The sequence below is a fragment of the Dipodascopsis tothii genome, assembly GCF_038497935.1.
Source record: "Dipodascopsis tothii strain CBS 759.85 unplaced genomic scaffold V1510scaffold_22, whole genome shotgun sequence".
Taxonomy (NCBI): domain Eukaryota; kingdom Fungi; phylum Ascomycota; class Lipomycetes; order Lipomycetales; family Lipomycetaceae; genus Neoaidaea; species Neoaidaea tothii.
The window spans coordinates 217754-238090 of NW_027118006.1; the positions used below are offsets into that span (position 1 = coordinate 217754).

Below are 20337 nucleotides of genomic sequence, written 5' to 3' on the forward strand. Positions count from 1 at the left end.
AGCGCGATTACTCTGCCGTCAGAGTTCCGCGCACCGCAAAACCTCGTGGGCGCGTGCGGCCACACGCAGGCTGTCGGAATCCGGCCGGATCACGCACGATTGCAGCGGCACGGGGCGTCGGGCGCGTGGGAAAGTGGCGGCCCTGTCGCGTGTGGTCGCAGAGATGCACTGCGGCCTATCCCTAACCCCACTTCCTGAAATCCTCCGTCGCAAAAAAAAGCGTCGACTCAACCGGCGGATCGATCGACAGAACAGGCCGCGCAGACGCCAGATAGGCGGCAAGCACACGGTATACGTCCGGACGAGCACGGCGCACAGATTCGTGACGTCAGCGGCAGCACATCAGGGGCGTGGACGGCATTCGGCGCGGTTCGCAGAATTTTCCGGCCGGGCCAACACGACTCGGAACACGCACAGCGCGCGACAGAGGCCGGCACAGAGCGCGCGGTGTCGAGAACATGTCGGACACAGAGTTTGATGAGGGCGAGCGAATAGATCCAGCAGAGGCGGCGGCGGCGGTGGCCGGCAGTCCTGGCGGCGACCTCGAGGACGCGGCCGAGATGGCGGCGGCGGCCGAGGCGGCTGCCGAGGCAGCAGCGGACAACGAACCACAGGGCGAGCCGCCGGCTGAGCCGGTGGTCGAGCGCCAGACGGTGATCGTGGTGTCGCCGAGCCCGGAGCCGGAGGCGGCAGCCGTGACGGCCGAGGGCGGCGCCGGGTACCAGTCGGTGATGCGGGCACTGGAGCCGGAATTCGTCGAGATGCCGCCGGGACCACACGGTGGGGCCGAGGTCTTCAAGCTGCTGGACGAGGCGCGCGAGCAGCGCGCGGAGCACGCGCACGGCGGCGGCGCGCTCGCGGCAAACGCCGACTTCATCGCGCTCGACGAAAGCGACGGCTCGAGCGACGAGCGCGGGCCCGAGTCCAAGTCCGACGAGGCCGAGGAGGGCGAGATCGAGGACGACGAGGCCGAGCTGACGCCGGAGCAGGCGGCCATGCTCAAGGAGCAGATGGCCGGCAAGAAGATGGGCAAGAAGAAGCGGCGGAAGCTGCTGAGCAAGATCACGGCAGCGCTCGGGCTGGACGGGCGCGGCACGAAGCGCAAGCGCGACGACGACGAGCCGGACGTGCTCGAGGTCGCGCCGTGGATCCGCTCCAAAGACTACTTCCGCGAGACCGAGGTGGCTATGTGGCTGCACCGCGAGATCAAGGACTTTGTGCGGTACGTGTCGCCGACGCCGGACGTGATCAGCGCGCGCGCGGCCGTGGTCGACCGCGTGCAGAAGCGCGTGGGGCGGCTATGGGCGGACGCGCGCGTACACGTCTTTGGCTCGTTTGCGACCGACCTGTACCTGCCCGAGGCCGACATTGACCTCGTGGTGATCTCCGAGGCCGGCCAGTACACGAACCGCAAGAACCTGTACGAGCTGGCGAACGCGCTCAAGCACGCGCACATCACCGACTACGTCGACGTGATTGCCAAGGCGCGCGTGCCGATCATCAAGTTCGTGGACAAGACGACGGGGATCAACGTGGACGTGTCGTTCGAAAAGTACGGCGGCGTGGTTGCGGCGCACACGATCCAGACGTGGCTGCGCGAGACGCCGGGGCTGCGCGAGCTGACGCTGGTCGTGAAGAGCTTCCTGGCCAAGCGCGAGCTCAACAACGTGGCCACGGGTGGCCTGGGCGGCTTTGCCGTGACGTGCATGGTGCTGTCGTTCCTGCAGGTGCACCCCAAGGTCGCGTCCGGCGAGATCGACGCGCGCGACAACCTGGGTGTGCTGCTGATCGAGTTCTTTGAGCTGTACGGCAAGAACTTCAACTACGAGGTCGTTGGCATCGACGTCGACGGCGCGTGCTACTTCCACAAGGACTCGGACGAGCACGCGCAGAACCGGCGCCGGTTCTCGCTGGCGATCCGCGACCCGAACGACGTGACGAACAACATCAGCCGGGGCACGCACAACCTGCGCAACATCAAGCGGGCGTTTGGCGGCGCGTTTGACATGCTGACGGGGCAGTGCTTTGAGCTGGATACGATGAGCTACAAGCGCCGGAAGGGCAAGTCGCTGCTGGGGTCGATTCTGCACATTCGCGAGGACTGAGGAGGACGGGAGGGCACGCAAGAGCGGGCCAGACTGTGCGCCGTGGCCGGCGCGCGGGTCCGCCGGCCCGGTGCGCGAGTCCGCCGGTCCGACGCGCGGGTCCGCCGGTCCGACGTGCGGGTCCGCCGGTCCGGTCCAAAGCCAGCAGGTCCGGTCCTGCGGCCCCAGGTCCGCCCAGGTCCGCCACCGTGCATATACCCGCATGCGGCTATATGCACACTGCCGGTGTCGCCTTGCATACAGCCGCACATAGCCGCCTACCGCCCCATATAACCGCACATAGTTGCCGGCCGTCTGCCAAACTGCGACGCAGGCACCGTGCCCGGCCGCGCCAGTCGCGGCCCTGTACAATACGCGAACCATTGTTTGATAGCAATTGACGCCGGCGAGCCGGCACGTAGTCCCGGATTTGCGCCCGCGGCTGACCGGCGCTCGGACGGCTGCCAGCCGCCGGATCGGCGCGGTGCGGCGCCGCAACGCGGCCGGCTCCGCGTCGGCGCGGCTTGACTTTTGGCGCCAATCCACCTAGTCCCCGCAAACACAGGCCGAGCCGGTCAACGCCTGCCAGCCTTGCCGCACGCCATCTACCGGCCACACCCGACCGGATATCCCCAGCCTCGGTGGCCTGCCCGGGCACGTCCGACGAGCCGAATCCGACCCGGATTCGTTGCGATTTCGTCCATTTCGGCCGCGCAGTCGACGGCCATCAACCAGCCCTGCCTCCTTCCGCGCTCGCGCCAGACACGGCCAGCGCCTGCGCACGCCCGTCTCCTCCTTCCATGACGTCCGGCACGCCGGGCGGGGCCCGCGCGGCCATGGCCGGGAGCCTGCCGCCGCCGCCGCCGCCGCCCCTGGACGGGTATATGAGCGGCGAGCTCAAGCCGCCGCTGGTGGCGCCCACGCCGCTGCTGCCGCTGATCCCCAACATGCCCGCCGAGGGCCGCACGTCGGCACTGATGCCGAGCATGATGGCCGGCGTGGGGGTGCACGTGGGCCAGCCGGGACTGTCGTTTCCGCTGCTGCCGCACTCGATGCTGGCGCCGCCGCCATCGCCAGGGCCGCCGGGGCCGGTGTCACTAGGCCTGCTGCCGCCGGGGCCAGTGCCGGTGCTGGCCTCGCCGGGACCGGGCCTGACGTCGCCGGTGCTGGCGGCGCCGATTGCGACGCTGGCGGCGCCGCTGGCGATGGCACCCATGGGCCCGCTGGCGATGGCGCCCATGGGCCTGCCGCCGCCGCCGGGCATGACCAGCCACGCGGCCAGCATGGTCAGCAGCGCGGCCGGCACGCCGGTTGGCCGCATGGCGCCGCCGCCGGCGGCAATCGACGGCGCCGCGGTCGATCTCGAAGCTTATATCTACGCGGCCGGGTTTGTGCACGCGGCTTGGGCCGACACAATGCTGGCGGTCGAGCCGCTGCCGCCGCTGCGGCTGCACGCGCTGCTGGTGTCGCGGTCGCCGTATCTGTACCAGCGGCTGGCGGCGGTGGCCGTCCACGGCCCGCCGTACGAGATTCGCGTGGACAACGGCGACAGCAACCTGACGACGGCTACACTGTCGATGGCGCTGGCGACTCTATACGGGCGCGCGGTCGACGTTGGCACGCCGACGCTCGAGGACGCGCGCGGCCTGATCGCGGCAGGCAGCCTGCTCGGGCTGCGGGACGTGGCCATGGCCGGCTACGACGCCCTGCGAGCGCTGTTTTCGCTCGACCGGCTGCCGGCGCTGTTTGCGTTTGCGCTGGAACGCCCGCCGACGCTGACGCCCGCGTTGTCGCCATCGCCGGGACTGTCGTCGGCGTCGACGGCGCCGTCGTCGCCGGCTCTGGACGGCCAGACGCCGGCGCGCGACGCCGCGTTGCTGGACAATGTCGACGCCTCGTATGCGGGACCGTACCCGCCGTACACGGCGCCGCTGCTGGCGGCGCTGGTCGAGTACACTGTGGGAGCGCTGCCGGCGGAGTTTGTGGCGCAGCGCGCGGCGCGCGTGGCGGCGCCGGACCTGGTCGAGCTCCTGCTGTCGCTGCCGTTTGCGCTGTTCAAGGCCGTGTGCGAGAGCGAGACTCTGGCCGTGCGCAGCGAGAAAGATCGGTACAGTTTTGCGCGCGAGCTGGTGGCCGAGCGCGAGCGCCGACGCCGCCGGGCGGGCCAGTCGCGGCTCGAGGAGAGCGTGGTGCTGGCGTTTGGCGGCGGCAAAGGCGGTGCCGAGGTGATCCGCAAGCCTGCCACGCGCAAGAAAGTGCTCTGGAAGGCGTCGCAGTAGACGCGCGGACCGTGTGGCGGACGCACGGTGCGGTTACATGTGCGGGCGTGCGCGCGGCTATATGGGATGCAGCAGGTGTATGCGGCTATATGGGTGTAACAGGTGCACGCGGCTATATGACGTGCGACGTGTGCATGCGGCTATATGACGTGCGGCGCGTGCTTGCGGCTACATGCCTGCGGGTATATAGCTTGCGGCTATACAACCTGCGGTTAAATGCGCGACTATGGCTTGCGGTTACATGCCTGCGGGTATACAACTTGCGGCAACATTCATGCGGCAACATGTCTGCGGCCACATGCGCGTGGATGTAAAGCTCGCGGCAACTACGTGCGGCTTCATGTTGGCGGCTACATGCATGCGGCTATATGCGGCTATATGCCGCCTTCATCGCCTTGCATTCCCTCTTCTTTCACACGGCGTCTCCGCCATCGCATAGTGTAAATACATAGCCTCGCACGGGTATCAAAACTAAAACGTCACCGACACGTCGCCGTCGGCCGGCCCGGCCGCCGCCCGGCGCTCCTCCTCGAGCATCTGCTGCTCTAGCCGCTCGGCCTCCAGCAGCTTGTCCCAGCACTGCACCAGATCGCCCTTTTCCTTGCGCTCGACCTCGAGCTCGCGCTCGAGCAGCTCGAGCCGGTCCTCGAGCTCGTCCACGCGCGCCGCCCACTTGGTCTCGAGCTGCTTCTTGAGCGCCGTCACTTTGGCCTCGTGCTTTTGGCTGTAGAGCCCGTGCAGCTCCTTGGCCACCTTTTCGAGCCGGTCGTTGCTTTCGTCGCGGTAGCGCTGCTCGAGCTCGACGCCGCGGGTTTCGGCGTCGCGGACGGCCGCCCGCAGCGACACCAGTTCGGCGTCCTTGCCGGCGACCTCGGCTCGCAGCGACGCCAGCTCCGACAGGAACTCGGACTTGATGGCCTCGACCTCGCGGTACGAGAGCATCGGCGCTGACCGCGGCGTCATGGGCGCCGCGTCGAGCCCGAGCAGCTGCTGATCGTGTGGCGGCGTGTGTCGGTCGGATCGGGCCGGCGACCGTGCCGGCGACCGCGCGGGCGACCGCGCTAGCGACTGCGTCGACGACCGCGCCGACGACCGCGCGGGCGACCGTTCCCGCTCAGGCGACCGTTCCCGCTCCGGCGAAAACAGCGAGTCCACGTGCGGCCGGTGCTCGCGCCGCCGCGGCGACATCGTCAGCTCCTCCGCCCGCGGCGCCGTCCCCAGCAGCCGCTCCTTCTCCTGGCGAATGCGCGCCGGCGTCTCGCTGACGTTGGCGCGCACACGGCGCGTCGGCTCCTGCACCAGGTCGACATCGTCGTGGTGGTCGTCGTCCAGGTCCCGTCTCTTGCGCGTGGTCTCCGGCCGCCGCAGCGTGCCCAGCACGCCGCCAGCCGGCGCCGGCGCCGGCACCGGCATCGTCGGAATCATCGACAGCTTCTTGTGCTTGCGGGGGCTGCCGTCCGTGCCCGCGTTCAGCGACTTTGTCCGCCCGATGGACGAGATACCAAACTCGCTCCGGCTCAACCGCATCGACGCAAACCGCCCGGCGCTGGGTGGGACGCGCGCAGCCGCTGCCGGCACCGCGGCCGCCGGCGCGGCTGTTGGCGCCGCCGTCGGCGCCCGTAGGCTCGCCGCCGACATGGACGGCGTCAGGCTCGTGGACTTGCCGATCGTGGCCGCCACTCGCTTGAACGGCGACCGCGACGGTGTGTAGAGCGAGCCCCGGTTGGGCGACGCCTCTGACAGAGGCTCGGCCATGGTCTGTCGTCAGCACCGCCGGCGGCGGACGTACCTGTTGTTCGGTCGTTTGCTGGTGGACGCAGCAAACAGCGGTAGATAAACAAATGGCGTTGCCATGGCAACCGCGCGACGCGCCCCTGACGCGCCGGCCCCCTGGGTCGCGCGTCGGGACCGTGCGGGCTGCGCCACCACGCCGCGCACCCGCGGCGGGGCTGGCAGGAGCCTCGACGGAGTCGCCGCTGGAGGCTGGTGGCTGCGGGCGAGCCTCCGGCGGCGACTCCGTCGAGGGTGGCGGCCCGTCGGGCCGAGGCCGTGTCTGGGCCGCGGCTGCCGCAGGGGTGGTCGGAGTCGTCGCCAGACGGAGCGGCCGCCAGCGCGCACCGCCACTGCAGCCTCTGGCGATGGCGTCGGGCGCCGCACTGCGTGCGGCTTACAGCCGCGCCGCCGGAGGCTCTGCACCGCCACTGCAGCCCCAGGCCGCGGCATCAAGCGCCGCGCCGCCGGAGGCTCTGCGCTGCCACCACAGCCTCTGGTCGTGGCATCAAGCGCCGCACCGCGTGCGGCTTACGGCAGCGCCGCCGGAAGCTCTGCATCGCCACTGCAGCCCCGGGCCGCGGCATCAAGCGCCGCACCGCGTGCGGCTCACGCCGCGCCGCCGGAGGCTCTGCACCCCCGCAGCCACAGCCCGCATCAAGCGCCGCACGCAGTGCGGCTCGTCTCGGCAAACAATATATTAACACCAGAACCTAACAACTACAAGCGTAGATCACAATAGATGGACATAGATGGGCGTAGATGGCTGTGAAGCATGCGAAGGGTACCGTGGACGGCGATGCAAGGGCTAGAGGTCGGTGAAGTTGGTCGCGACCGACAGCCGCTGGGCGCTGGCCGTGCGAGGCGTGAGCACGGGCTGGTAGTCGTCGGTGCCGAGCATGACGTTGACATTGGTCGTGCTCATGAACGTCGGGCTCGAGATGTCCGAGACGCGCAGCCGGCGCTTGGACGAGCTCTTGCGCAGCGACAGCGTCTTGATGCGCGGCGACTTGGCCGGCATCGTCGGCGGCGGCGTCGGCCGGACCGGGTTGGTCGGCGGCACGGTCGTCTCGGGCGCGACGACCGGCCGGTGGAACGCGTCGATGTAGCGGTAGTCGGCCGTGTAGCTGTAGCCGGTGCCGGGGCGGCTGGCGGGCGCGGTGGAGGCCGTGTTGGGCCGCCGGACGCCCTTGTCGGCCAGCAGGACCTCCGAGTAGTTCCAGCCGAGGTTGGAGTCGTGCAGCGGCGACAGCGGCGGCGAGTACGGCTTGTCGTCGTACTCGGTCAGCGGCCGCGACGTGTCAATGGTCGTGCCGGACGACGTGCGCACGTCCGCGAGCGAGAACGACGGCTCGGACGGCGACGTGGACGCCGGGCTGTGGTCTGCGGGCGGCTCGGGCCGCCGCGGATTGCGCACGGGAATCGACGGCGGCGACGCCAGCGAGATCTCGGTCAGGTCCGGCTGCCGCGCCAGCACAGGCAGCACCGGCGGCCGCTCGGTGGGCGCCGGCGGGCGGTCGGGGCGGCGCTCGGCAGGCCGGTCGGCGGGCCGGTCGGCCGCCACCAGCGCGCGCTCCGGCAGCCGCGCCGGCCGCGACGCGGGCGTCGCCGCCGGCTCGCGCTCCGTGCGGAACGCCAGCGTGGCCGGCAGCTCGGGCCGGTCCGCCGGCGGCGGCGCCGTCCGCGTCGGCGTGCGCACGTTGGGGTCGACCCGGCGGCCGGGCGTGCGCGCGCGCTCGTCTGGCCGCGGCCAGCTGCCGGTCGTGTGCGTCTCGGCGCCGGCCGTGACCGGGCGCATGATCGGCCGGCGGTCGGCGCCGGCCGGCCGCGTCGTCGGCAGGTCCATCGGCCGCGGCTGCGGCGGCACCGGAACGACCAGCAGCCGCTCCTCGGCGCGCGTGGCCGGCCGGCCGGCCAGCACGCGCTCCGACGACCGCGGCGGCAGCGCCGGCTCCGGCGTGCGCTCGATGATCGGCTCCAGCGTGCCCTCCGGCAGCTGCGACAGGCTCGGCCGGCTGTACTGGCGGCGCGACTGCAGCCGGTGGCGGTACGAGCTCCAGAACAGGTCTGCGGGCGGGTCGGCGCCGGCGGCCGGCGCCGTCCGCGGCTCGAGCGCCGGCGACGGCGCCAGCGTGCCCGCGGCCACATAGTCGTGGCTCTCGGCGTAGCCGAACTCGTCCGGCCCGGCCGCGGTGCGCTTGATCTCGGCGTCGATCAGGTCGCTGAGCTTGGTCTCGAGGCTGCGCAGCACGTCGACCTCGTCCAGGTAGTCGGGCGCCGGGCCCGGCCGCGCAGCGTCCGGCTCGGGCGTGTGCGCCATGTTGTGCAGGTGCGTCCGCACCATCTCCGACAGGTTCAGCGGCGGCCGGTCCGGCGAGCCGTCCAGCGCGCCGCCGGCCGTCGTCGACGACGGCGACGCCAGCACGAGGTACGTCGCCGAGTCGATGTCCTCCGGGTAGTGCGTGTTGCGCATCTGGCTGTTGGTCAGCACGGCCCCTAAGCGACGTACCGATCCGGATCGTTGTAGGCCTTCAGGGGCAGGCCCAGCGGCAGCGCGCCGTCGTCCGAGCCGAGGTCGAGGTCGAGCGACGCAAACGTCTGGTCGGCGTCCGCCGGCAGGTGCAGGTCGAGCGGGCTGCCGGCGTCCGACCCGCGGTCGGTGCGGCCCTCGCTGGCCGTGGTCATGTCCGAGTCGGTGCGCGAGTGGTAGTCGGTCGCGCCCAGGGGCGACGGCGGCGACACCGGGATCGCCGGAAGCGCGTCCAGGTACCCGCCGCCGTAGACCTGGATGGCCGGGCCGTCCAGCGTGACGGCCGAGCCGATCGTGGTCTCGTCCTCCTCGGGGATGACGCACTTCATGATGTCCTCGGCCGGATAGAAGATGCGCGTGTAGGGCATGCTGGGCTCGTCCACCGACGGCGGCGTCGGCGGATCGAGCGTGGGCGGGCTCGGGCGGCGGGCGGCGGGCGCGGGCTCGGGCGGCGCCGCGGCCGCCGCCAGCGTGGACAGGCCCGCCAGGCCCGTCCCGGCCGGCGCCGTGCGGATGTTGGTAGACGGTGACGGATCTGGGAGTTAGCACCGCGCGGTTCGCGCGAAACAGCGTTTCGCTTAGAGCGGGCGTGGCACACGCGCGTGCACGGCCTGCGGGGCGTACCTGGGCGGGCTGCGGGTGGGCCGCGGCCGTGGGGCCCGGCCGCGCGGGCCGCGGCCTGCGCGCGGGCCAGCTCGGCCGCCCGCGCGGACGGCCGAGGCATCTCGGGCGGCGGCCCCGGCGGGCGGCCACCGGACGAGCCCTTGCAGTGCGCTCGGCACGAGCAGCGGTCGTGGTGGCCGAGGTCCTGGGTCCAGATCCGCGTGGTCTGCATGACCAGCGGCGGCGGCAGCCAGGCGTCGTCGTCGTGGCGCAGGACCGAGAACCGCTGGATCAGGTTGGGCATGATCAGCGACTGGCGAAAGTTCTCCGGCGGCGGCAGCGCCTGCAGCACGTCCTGGTCCGAGAGCAGGCTCGGGGCCGGCGCCGGCGCCGCCTTGCGGACGACCGGCGCCGACGGGCGGCGGCGCAGGATGTGCATCTTGGAGAACAGACTGGCGCAGGCGGGGGAAGAGGCCGGCGCGGTGCGCTTGCTGTCCAGCGTGGCGAGAGGTTTTCGGCGACCGGGGCGCGCGGTGGGGAGACAGGGGACGGGTGCGAGCGCAATAAATACCAGGGCGTCGGACGACGTGCCTGGCGGCCGGCAGGGTCGGGGCGGCGGCGGCGACGACGGCCGGCGGCTAAAGATTGGCGAATGTGATATAAGCTCGAGCTGCGACGTTCGCCGGGTCCTGGCGCGATGTGACCAGTTCGACGGCGCTGGGCGTGCCCGGGCGTATTAGTAGGACCCCGCGGTCGCGGGTGGAGCGCGTGGGCGCGGGTCGCTCGCCGCGGGCGTGTTTGTTTGGGGCTCGAGGAATGCAGTCGGCAACGGCGCGAACGATGCAGCTGTACAAGCGCGGCCGGCGCCCAGGGGCGTGGTGCGGCGCCGGCACCGCGCGCGCGAGTCGGCGCCCGCGCGCAGGCTAGGCCGCCCGGCGGCGGCCTATTGGCAGTGGTGGGCCGCTCGGGCGTGCCCCCGGCGACCGGGACGTCTGGCTGCGGGCGACTTTGACGGCGCGCTAGCAGGCCGAGCGTTTTCTGTGCCGTAGCGCACACACGTTCGGCTAGCCCGAGGGCATCGCAGGAATGCAGGCTGCGGCTAGCGGCACGCAGCCGCCGCGGTGCGTCGGCCTGTCCGCGAGCAAGTGGCCGCCGTCCGACGGCCGCGGTCTAGCTTTAGCTCGGGGAGCGCCCTGAGCCGTGCGGCGCGGCTGTGCTGGGCGGTGGTGCCGGCCGTGCCGGCGCTGCTATCGGCCGCGGGGTGGCCGCGGGCTGTCCGCGGGCTGTCCGCGGGCTGTGACGGCGACGGGCGCGGCGTCTGGCGCCTTGCGTGAACGTACTCTGGCGGCTCGGCGCTCGCTGCCGCCGACACCTGTTCGCTGACTCGGCGGTCTCGTCTATGCGGGCGGACTGCCGCGTGCGATCTGGAGGCGCTGGTGACGAGTCTCCCTAAGAGCAACGCGGACGACTACGGGCAGGGACCTTGCGATCGCGTTAAATACGGCGTGGACCGTTGCCGTCGGCGGGGGCGACATGTTTGATACGTCGCACGGCCGCGCCGGGCTGCTATCGGTTGACAGCGGTAGAGTTCAGGGTGAGACATGTGTTCAGCCACGACAGAGCGCCCGAAGCTTAACGGGGCAAGGTTTGGGTGCCTCGGCGTGTGAGCGCACAAGTCTCGCGCGCCGCGCGCTGGGTGCAGGGGCCCGTGTTCTGGCCCGCGCAACATGGCTAGCCCGCAGCTGTCCCAGAATTTCACCATCAGCCGTCACGCAGTGTGCCGGCAGGCCCAGGCTAGTCACAAGCCTCCTGAGCTGCATGGTCTGCAGTGCATGTGCATGCGTGTGCAGAGACATGCATGCATGCGCGTATGCGGCGGCGCGGACTAGACCAGCCGGACGGGCGGCGGGCGGTGCACGGCGGTGCACGGCGGGCGGTGCACGGCGGGCGCGGCGGTGCGGTGCGCGTGACCGGGCGCGGCGAGCCGGCGGCGCGGCCGTGCCGGCGGTCGTGCCGCCGTTCCTCACGCGTGCCGCCCGGCACGCAGCGCGCCGGCCGTCTGCCGAACACTTCCGTGTCACCCGCGCCCGGCCCCCGGTCGCGCTGAGACAGTCCGGCACCGGCGATGAGCACCTGCCGCGGCCGTTGTCGCGGTTCCTGGTGCGACAGTGGTGCGACAGGACCGGTGCGGCGGATCTGGCGGTCCAACAGCGTGGCACGCGCGATACCGCTGAGCCTTGTTCCCGGGGCTCCCACTGTCTGCAATTAGCGGCTGTACGTGCGGCCGTTGTGATCCGCCCTGCGCGTCACCGGCCGGTCACGGCCGGTCACGGCGGCCACGGCGCGGTCACGGCGTGGCCACGGCGCGGTCACAGCGCGGTCACAGCGCACGCGCGTCCGCGGCGTACGCGTTCGCGGCCGCGGCCGTGCCGCCGCCCGCGTCTGCGACGCATACCGGTGCGTCCGCTGCCCACCGCCAGCCTCACTTCAGGGCGATGATGTAATAGGCGTTCCGTCGCGCGGCTGCCGCGCTACTGTGGGTAGCAACTGCAGGTCCGCGGCCGTGGGTCGAGCTAGGACGTGATCTGGGCGAGACTAGGACGTGATCTGGTGATCGGAATTCGACGCGATCTGACACGATCCGACGCGACGGCGCGGGGGCTACTGCCGGCTGCGCCACGCCGTGGCGCGTACGGAGCCGCGTGCTGCGCGGCTGCGCTGGGCCGCGCTGAGCCGCGCTGAGCCGCACCGTGCGCCGCACGGCAAGCGACTCGCCGGCCATCCGGACCGCTGAAGGCACCGCCGTCTGCCCACCACGCGTCCGCCTGCCCGTGGCCGTCGTCCGCCGAGCCCGCTGTGCCGCCGCGTGGCTCGCGGGCCCCATGGACGCCGCCAGCCTACGTTCCCTGTCGATCTCGCGCCGCATCCGCCCTCGCCAACGGCTCGCCAACGGCTCGCACGGAGCACCCCCCCGCGCAGTCACGCCGGCTATGACGACAGCAGCTCGCGCGTGACAGTCAGGGGGCTTTCTAGGCGATTCCACCCCCCTGAAGCCGAAGCGAGAACGGCCGTGCCAGGACCACCGGCCAGTTTCGGGTACTTTGATAGTTAGGCTATATACATGCACACGCCGGCCCCGCAGCGCGCGGCCGGACCGTCAGGCCACGGCTCACGGCTCTAAGCCGGCTGGCCCGGGCCCGGCCCCGAGGACGGGCCAGCGGTCTTGAACTCAGCGTCCAGCCGCTCCTTGGCCCGGAAGATTTTGCTCTGCAAGTACAGCGTCGAGCCCTTCTCGCGGCTGTTGACCGAAAACAGGTGCTCGTAGTTGGCCTTGACCTGCTGCGGGTCGAGCTTGTTCGAGCGGACGTTGAGGATCCGGCAGGCCTCGTCCAGAGAGATGCCGCCCTGGACTGTCTTGGACACGGCGCCGGTGGCGCCGGTCGCAGCGGCCTGCTTGTAGGCGTGCACAAAGGCCTTGCCAAAGACCTGGGCGCCTGTGAAGAGAACCTGGGCGACGAGACGGTGGGCCTGCGGGTCAGCGGTGCCGGGCGCGCGGACATACCATGGTGACTGGGGGGTGGTGTGCGGTCTGGACGGCGAGAAAAATTGCAGGCGGGAGAAAGCGCCAGAAGACGCCGCACTGCGTGCGGCTCACGTCACGTGCACGGGCTCTACAAGACACAGCGATTACTCCGTACATACAAACAAAACAGGCGGCTAGTCCGCGGCCGGGGCCTTCACGGCCGGCACGGCGTCGTCGGCGACGTCCTCGTCTGGCAGCGAGTCGTCGCCGTCGCCGTCGTCGTCCTCGTCGTCGCTGCGCGAGTCCTCGGCGACGCCGTCGCCGAGCACCTTGACGACCACGCGGACGATCATGTAGAACCAGACCAGGGCCAGCAGCTCGAGCAGCCACAGCAGAGTGATGAACGAGTACTGCATGACCTCGGTGAAGCACTGCTCCGGGCCTGAGCCGACGACGGCCTGGGCCGCGATGTTGGCCGCGCCCGAGAGCGTTAGCACGGACGGCTTGGCCGGCGGCGCCGGGATGTCGCCCAGCTGGGACGAGTTGAGCTGGGCCGGGTCGACGACGGCGAGCGGCGCCGAGACGGCGGACGTGGCCGAGCCGTCGAGGAAGCACTGGTAGCCGATCAGGCGGTGCGAGTCAAACATGGCCGAGAGCGTGACCTTGACGTAGAGCACGTGGCGGGCGATGAACCACGACACCGTGAAGAGGCCGAACGCGAGGTTGCACAGCGTCTCGTAGCCAAGGTACTTGAGCATCTTGGCGATGGGCATGATGACGTCGGTCACGTCCATCAGACACAGCGTGACGTGCCCGATGCGCGTGAAGTAGTGGTTGTAGGACGCCGAGAGCAGGAGCGAGGTCAGGATGTGGTGCGTGAACATCTGGTTGTGGTCCTTGCGGCGCTTCTCGACGTGCAGCACGTAGATCTGCTGGATCCAGAACGCCAGCTGGACAAGGTAGTAGAGCTTGAACAGGCCGCGCAGCTCGCGGTGCGGCCAGCCCGTCCACAGGTGCGCCAGGTTCAGCCAGTACGGCGAGTTGTACATCAGGTAGATGCCCAGCGGGAACGTGAACGCGTAGTACTGCAGCAGCCACGCCTGCTCCGAGAACCGGTCGAGGTCCTTGCGCGAGCGGATGTTGGCGCGCCGCGCCAGCGGCACGTAGATGTAGTCGAGCGAGACCGCGCGCAGGAGCGTGAAGAGCACGACCCACGTGAACACAAAGTACGAGTCGTCCTTGCCGTTGCCGTACAGGCCCGTCTCGGGGTTGCGGTACGACAGAAACAGGAACGCCCTCGTCAGCTGCTGCTGCGGCGCAAACGTGTGCACCGCGCCGAGCAGCGACAGGATCTGAATCGGCAGCGCTGCCGTCAGCGTTGCGTGCGCCGCCACTTACAAATCTGGTGCTCCTGCAGGAACGAAATCAGCCGGTTGCGCGGCGCCGCGGGCGCAGACGCGCGCGCGCGGCGGCGCTTGGTCCCAGCCGCGGGCGCGACGGCCACGGTCTCGACCGGCGGCTTCTCGGTCATGGCCGAGCGGGCCACAGCCTCGGTGGGCGCGGCCATGGGGCAATTGGCGGCGGCGGGTGCCGGCGCGAACAGAGTAGGCAGGAGCTGTCGTCAGCGGGGCCTGCTCCGGGCAACGTACCTGCGCCTGGGCGCTCGGCTCCGGCAGCGGCCGCGGCGGAGCGGCGGCGGACGCCTGGACGACGGCGGCCACCTGCGCGGGCAGGGGTCGACGGCGACTGAAGAACGCGGCGGCGCGCAGCGTCCACGCACGGCTGGGCGGCGGACGACGGGCGGCGGGCGAGTGCGGGCAGGCGACGCGTGCGGCGGCGACGGCGGCAGCGAGGGGTGGCGGGCTGGAGCGGCGGCGGACGGCAGACCGGGATCTGGCTGCTGCTGCGCGGGTAGCGGACGGTTTAAGGAAGAAAGCGAGGACGCACCGCACCAAAAAAAACGTGAAAAATCTCGACGTGCGGCTCGACGCCGCTAGCCGACCTCCCGCTTGAGAGTGCGGCAGCAGCCCCCGCGCACCTACGGGACCCGGCCGCGCCTGCAGACGCCGGTGGCGGCCGGGACGGGCCGCCAACCGGACGGGCCGCGCCGTCGGGCCGCGCCTGGGCGCGGCGAGCCGCGCGCGAGCCGCTGCGGCGCCGTCCCTGAACGCTGCGTCGACGTGCGCGGACGCCTGCCCGCCGGCTGTTCTACAGAGCCGTGGTGGCCAGCGGGCAGGTGGCCGCAGAACGGGCCCGCCGCGCGTTCAGCGGCGCCGCTGCCGGCGCCGTCCGCTGCGAGCCCAGCGGCTCCGGCTGCTGGGACCTGGAGGCCGTTCGGTTCACCACCACGTGGTTTTTGCACCATTGGGCAACTGTCCACGCTGCAGGCAAGCCCACACGGGCGCGGCGGCCACCGCCCAGGCCTGGCCGCGTCGGCGCCACGTTGCGCATTGGCTTGCCGGGCGCCGGCCAGCGAACAGCGCAGCCACGGGCGTGCGGCGGGTAGACAGTGCGGCGCGACGGCCGCCAACCAGCGGCCCACTCGCCGCACGTCGGCTGACGCACCAGGCGGTACAGCGAGTGGCGCCACTGGCCGCCTTGGCCAGGTGGCCCACCGCACGGCACGACCGTCTCCCACCGCTAGCTGCCGATCGTCGCCGGTGTATTTTTAACACTCGGCAAATAGTGTGCGCAGCCTTCCCAAAGGCGCTAGCGCGGGACGAGGGTGCGTCGGCCCTCGCCGCGGGGCGGCCAGGCCGCAGCCGCGACGCAGTGCGTGCATAACGGCGAAATAAGCAGGCTCGCATTGGCTGGGCGGCCACGCAAGGGCGCGGACGCGTCCGACGCGGCACGCGGACGCGCGCGATGGACGTCGCGTGGAGCCGGGCCAACGGCCTGCACGGGGTTCTGTTGGGGCGGCTGTTCGGCGCCCGCCCGGCGCGGCTGATCTCTGGACCGTGTGTCTCAGGTCCGGACCCGCGGACCCGTGGACCGACCCGGCGGCTTGGTTCGCGCGGCCGGCGCGCGTCGTTCGCGGCGGGCGTCCGAGCCGGTCCGGGTTTGGCTTCCGCGTCCCCCCCCCCGGTTCGGCCGGCACAGCCGCTTGCGGCGGCCGCCTGACGGCCGGCCCCTGCCGACAGCTATACGGCTTGCGGCCGCGGCCTGGCAGCCTGACACGTCTAGTGGACCATGGCGTCGTCAGCCCGGCCACTGACAGACTGCTCTCTGATAGGGGCGCCTGGTCCACTAGGCTAATGGCATTTACCGCCTACTAGTGGACTGCCCAGTGCGTCATTGGTGCCTGGAGGCCGGCCGGCGACGGCCCCGCAGGCCGCGCCCGGGCGGGCGTACGGGCGCCCGCGCACCCGCGCGGCCCGCCCCGTGACCGCCAGTCCGCTGTCCCCCTGGCTGTCGGGTACCCCGCGCCGGCTAGGCCGCGGGTGCCATGGCACCCGGCCCTGTCTCAGCCGCTGTGGCGGCCGCCACAGCGGCTGCGTCTACACGGCCGGCAAGGTCCCCGCCGCCACGCGCTGCAGCCGGACGCGCGCGGCGCGGCGCGCGTCTCCACGACTCAGTCTACATCTGCACGGTTGATGACATTTCTTGAGTGTTCTAAGCACGGTCCGGAGCGGGCGCGCAGTGTCATGATAGAATACATTGAACTCATAAAGCAAGCGAGATGGTATAGAAACAAACGCGTATACCCAAAAGACTCCTAGTTGATCGACGTTACACGCAGGGCCGCATAAGGAGAGACTGCAGCAGAGCTGGGAAGGCGGCCGAGCGACGGCAGTGACAGTCCGTGATGAATTTCAGTCCGTGGGGCCGGCTACGAGACCAGCTCGACATAGTTGCTCGGGCAGATGCCGACCTCGCCGTTCGCGCGGCGGGCCTGCCACCAGCGGCCGCTGATGTCCGAAACCTCGAGAATCTCGCCCTTCTCGAACGAAATCTCGTTGGCGTCCTCCGGGTTGGCCTCGTACGAGTACAGGGCGCGCGCGCGCAGCGGGTAGTCCGTGGGCGCGGCCAGAGCCTCGTCCGTGGGCGCGGCCAGCTGGCTGTTGCTGCGGCCGACGCTGCCGCCACGCGACGACGGCAGGCCGATGGCCGCGCCGATCATGGCGTTGCCGGCGCTGCCGGGCACGCTGTTGCGGTTGCTGCCGTTGACCGAGTTCAGGTTGCTGCCGGCGAACTGCGCGTTGGGCAGGCCCGAGCCGTAGAGCCCGGCCGAGGCGCGGCCGGCCATGCTGCCCGTGCGCATGCTCGTGGTCTCGAACCCGCCGAGCTGGGCCGACGTGTACATCTGCGTCGGCCGCACCGACGGCGAGTCTGTGTGGTGCGACACCGCGGCGCCGGTGTAGTACGCCGGCGCCTGCTTGGCACCGTCCTCGTACCGGAGCGGGTCCTTGTGCAGCGCGTACGAGTCGACGAACGCGTGCGGCGCGGCCTCGGCGGTCGTGCCAAAGTACAGGATCCACAGGATGTTGATGATCGACAGCAGGATGTGGCCGGCGGCCGCGGCCGCGTCCGCCGCCCGCCCGTTGTAGACCAGGTTGTTGGTAGAGTTGGTCGTGTAGACCAGCGCGGCCGCCGCGTAGCCGACGACGGCTACCCGGTACGCGGCCACGCCGTCGGTGCCCATGACAAACGTGATGCCGGCGATCAGCAGCAGCTGGAAGACCAGGCCCCACCAAGAGAATGCCGGATACTGGCCCTGGATGTCGGCTGCGATCGAGGCAACGAAGGCGATCAACCACCCAATCTGTTGTCAGCACGCCCGCGCCCACCACTTACGATCGACACCGACAGGGTCGCGAGGGCGAACGGGTCGCCGAGGAGGAGCCCGAACGAGAACTGTGTCCGAGCCATGCTCGCGGATGTGTCTGGACGTCAGCACTGCTGGTGCCTGGTGTGACGGCAGCGGCGGCAGGGGCCCGACCGGCCGGCGGTGGCAGGGACCGGCCGCGCGGTGGCGGTCGGCCGCGGCCGGTCGCCCGCCGAGCGACCGCCCGTCGCCGGCGGCGGCCGGCCGGCCGGCCCTGGCTATGCCCACTTGCCGCCGGCGGGGCGGTGTTGTCTCGTGGCCGCAGCCGCAGCCGCGTGCGTCCACGCGCGCAGCACCTACCTATGATAGCTGCGCAGCTGTGTGCGCCCTTGCGGTGAGTCCGGGCGGTCTAAATCAAACGAGTGTAAAGGACTGTGCTGGTCCGACCCGGCCGACTGAAGTTTTGCGACGGTCGCTGGCCGCGCTGAGGGAAGGGGGGAATTTTTTACGCACACTTACCCGGCGCAGGAACCGCGTCGCGTCAGGAGTAAACACCAGACCGACCAGGCCCGGCTGGGCAACCTGAGACGGCCACTGCGTCGGCAAGGCCCAGATGGGCGGCGGCTACGCAGAACAGAACAACGGGCGCCGGGGCGGTCTATGATTCCAAAAAGTGACAAAGGAGCGCGCGTGGGCGAACTCATGCAACGTGTGACCACGTTCGGCTGTGCGACCGATGCGACAGGGGCAACCCTGGGCGGCGCGGGGCTGCGACCGCGGGCGCGTGCCGGCAGCGCGAACAGCGGGACGGGGTCGGAGGCGGGCGTACCAGGCGGCCGGGCCCGCGGCGCGCCGGCGCCGGGTCGGTGGGACCCGGGCGTGCGGGCGGCGTACGCGGCCGCGCGGCTGGATGGTACCCGCGCCATGCGGGCCCGGGGGGCCCGCGTGCGCGCGCCGCACGCTACTGCAGCACGTGCCAGATGTTGGCGCTCAGGCACACGACCATGACGAAGCCGCCCCAGCACGCCAGCGCGAGACTGACGGTGCGGATGGTCTGGCCGTCGCGCGCCGGCGCCGGCTCGGTCTGGTCGGCCGGGTCGGGCGTGTCGTCCAGCACGGGCACGTGGTAGGGCGAGCCCAGCAGCTTGTAGGCAAACACGCCCGGCAGGATGAACGAGATCGACGTCGAGCCCGTGGCGCCCACAAACGACAGCACGGTCTCGAGCGAGGTGACGGTCATGGCGACAATGTAGCTCAGGACCATGATCAGCGTCGTGATGGTCACGAACCGGGTCTGGCTCATGGCGCTCACGGCCACGGGCACGCCGGCGGCCCGCGCGGCCAGCGCGCGCTCGATGCGCTGCATCGGGCGCAGGTGCAGGATGCTGGCGAGCGAGTTGCGGCACGGGTGGCACTGCAGCGGGTACGAGAACAGGACGAGGACGACGATGGCGACGCGGCCAATGGCCGACGTCAGCGACCGCGGGTACATGCTGATGATGTTGCCCGAAACGGCGTCGCCGAACGACAGGTAGCCGGCCATGCCGACGGCCGTGTAGAGCACGATCGCCGACCCGATCGACGACGTGATCACCGAGACCACGGACGAGGCGCTGTTGTCGCGCAGCTCGTTGACGATCGAGAACATGTTCTGGTGGCACGTAAACCCGAAGACGACGACCGGGAACGACGTCAGCACGGCGCTGGTGCTCTGCGGCAGCAGCGAGATCGGCCCGCGCAGCTCGGCCAGGTCTCCCACGAAGAAGTGGCCGAGGACGAGCAGTACGAGGTATCCGATGGCGACCAGGGCCACCACGGACGTGTACTTGAGCGAGTCCATCCGCCGCAGGAAGCACAGTGGCACGAGCACGACCATGAAAAACGACACCCACAGCCGGCGGTCGAGCACGGCCGCGCCGGTCCCGGCCAGGTCGGGCAGCACGTCCAGCACGACCTGCGGCATCAAGTCGCCGATGATGATCAGGTACGACACGCCCACGCCGAAGCACTTGATCGCAATCGCTGCGTCAAACACGACCGACAGCGACGGGTACGTCATCAGCGACAGATTGAAGAACGACGCACCGCCCCGCTCGACGTACCGCGCGCACCGGTACTGCAGATACAGGCCCGTGCCCGACGTCAGGCCCGACCACACAATCACGACGAGGCCAAGCAGGATGCCATCCGACCGCAGCGCGTGCGGCATGGCAAGAATACCCGCGCCTGCTGTCAGCGCCGCGCGCCCGCCACACTTACCGAGAATCGTGTTCGAGAGGTTGGCGATGCTCGACGGCCGCCCGGCCACACCAACGTGGCCCCGGACCCGGGGCGCCCCGCCGTGGCCGAGCAGGCTGTCGTCGTCCTGCGCGCGGTCGAGCAGGTCCGAACCGGTGCTCGACGACGCGTCGTCCGCGCTGGGCCCGGCCGGCCGCAGCGGGATCTCTGCGGAAACGTCTGCCATGTTGCTGTGGTGTCGAAAGGTCCGGGTGTCACAGTGTCCCGACTGGCAAATTTGGCGATCCCACCCGCGCTGGCCAACAACGACGGACCCATTTAGCACGGCTGACACCACCAGCCTGCATGTGGCGTAATTACAGGCTGCGCTGGCTGCGGCTCGGCGCACCCGCTGCACCCGTCCAGCCGGGCCGCGCACGGCCAGGGACGGCTGACGACGCCGCGCAGGGCCGCGTGGGGGTCCGGCCCAGCGGCCCGGGACGCCGGCGGGCGCCGGCGACCAGACCGCGGCCGGCCTGCCTTTTCGGGGTGTTACACGAGGCAAG

The 20337-nt window shown here is 70.8% G+C and overlaps 8 protein-coding genes across 8 annotated transcripts; 2 read left to right on the forward strand and 6 right to left on the reverse strand.

The window, feature by feature from the left end:
• Positions 1 to 29: 29 nt before the first annotated feature.
• On the forward strand, positions 30 to 2511 carry V1510DRAFT_419501 (uncharacterized protein). The gene has a single exon (XM_066934302.1). It carries the CDS (start codon positions 459 to 461, stop codon positions 2103 to 2105), a length of 1647 nt encoding a protein of 548 aa, XP_066788089.1. The 5' UTR covers positions 30 to 458; the 3' UTR covers positions 2106 to 2511.
• Positions 2512 to 3403: 892 nt separating this feature from the next.
• V1510DRAFT_367447 (uncharacterized protein) lies at positions 3404 to 4363 on the forward strand (the record flags this gene model as incomplete). Its single annotated transcript, XM_066931304.1, has 1 exon — positions 3404 to 4363. The coding sequence occupies one exon, from the start codon at positions 3404 to 3406 to the stop codon at positions 4361 to 4363; it is 960 nt and encodes a 319-aa protein (XP_066788090.1).
• A 400-nt stretch (positions 4364 to 4763) lies between these two features.
• V1510DRAFT_419505 (uncharacterized protein) lies at positions 4764 to 5625 on the reverse strand. Its single transcript, XM_066934303.1, has one exon. It carries the CDS (start codon positions 5549 to 5551, stop codon positions 4835 to 4837), a length of 717 nt encoding a protein of 238 aa, XP_066788091.1. The 5' UTR covers positions 5552 to 5625; the 3' UTR covers positions 4764 to 4834.
• Positions 5626 to 6816: 1191 nt separating this feature from the next.
• Positions 6817 to 9705, reverse strand: V1510DRAFT_431106 (uncharacterized protein; the record flags this gene model as incomplete). The annotated part of the gene is made up of 3 exons (XM_066935418.1): positions 6817 to 8610; positions 8643 to 9198; positions 9288 to 9705. 3 exons carry the CDS (start codon positions 9703 to 9705, stop codon positions 6942 to 6944), a joined length of 2643 nt encoding a protein of 880 aa, XP_066788092.1. The 3' UTR covers positions 6817 to 6941.
• A 2651-nt stretch (positions 9706 to 12356) lies between these two features.
• On the reverse strand, positions 12357 to 12860 carry V1510DRAFT_419514 (Pam16-domain-containing protein). Its single transcript, XM_066934304.1, has 2 exons — positions 12829 to 12860; positions 12357 to 12794 (listed from the first exon to the last, which is right to left on the reverse strand). Exons 1-2 carry the CDS (start codon positions 12829 to 12831, stop codon positions 12444 to 12446), a joined length of 354 nt encoding a protein of 117 aa, XP_066788093.1. The 5' UTR covers positions 12832 to 12860; the 3' UTR covers positions 12357 to 12443.
• A 123-nt stretch (positions 12861 to 12983) lies between these two features.
• V1510DRAFT_404009 (TLC domain-containing protein) lies at positions 12984 to 14356 on the reverse strand (the record flags this gene model as incomplete). The annotated part of the gene is made up of 2 exons (XM_066932204.1): positions 12984 to 14155; positions 14188 to 14356. 2 exons carry the CDS (start codon positions 14354 to 14356, stop codon positions 12984 to 12986), a joined length of 1341 nt encoding a protein of 446 aa, XP_066788094.1.
• A 2132-nt stretch (positions 14357 to 16488) lies between these two features.
• V1510DRAFT_184353 (uncharacterized protein) lies at positions 16489 to 18037 on the reverse strand. The gene is made up of 3 exons (XM_066930433.1): positions 17911 to 18037; positions 17584 to 17672; positions 16489 to 17551 (listed from the first exon to the last, which is right to left on the reverse strand). Exons 2-3 carry the CDS (start codon positions 17656 to 17658, stop codon positions 16619 to 16621), a joined length of 1008 nt encoding a protein of 335 aa, XP_066788095.1. The 5' UTR covers positions 17659 to 17672; positions 17911 to 18037; the 3' UTR covers positions 16489 to 16618.
• Positions 18038 to 18042: 5 nt separating this feature from the next.
• On the reverse strand, positions 18043 to 20199 carry V1510DRAFT_419521 (transmembrane amino acid transporter protein-domain-containing protein). Its single transcript, XM_066934305.1, has 2 exons — positions 19814 to 20199; positions 18043 to 19780 (listed from the first exon to the last, which is right to left on the reverse strand). Exons 1-2 carry the CDS (start codon positions 20016 to 20018, stop codon positions 18516 to 18518), a joined length of 1470 nt encoding a protein of 489 aa, XP_066788096.1. The 5' UTR covers positions 20019 to 20199; the 3' UTR covers positions 18043 to 18515.
• Between the last annotated feature and the right edge of the window lie 138 nt (positions 20200 to 20337).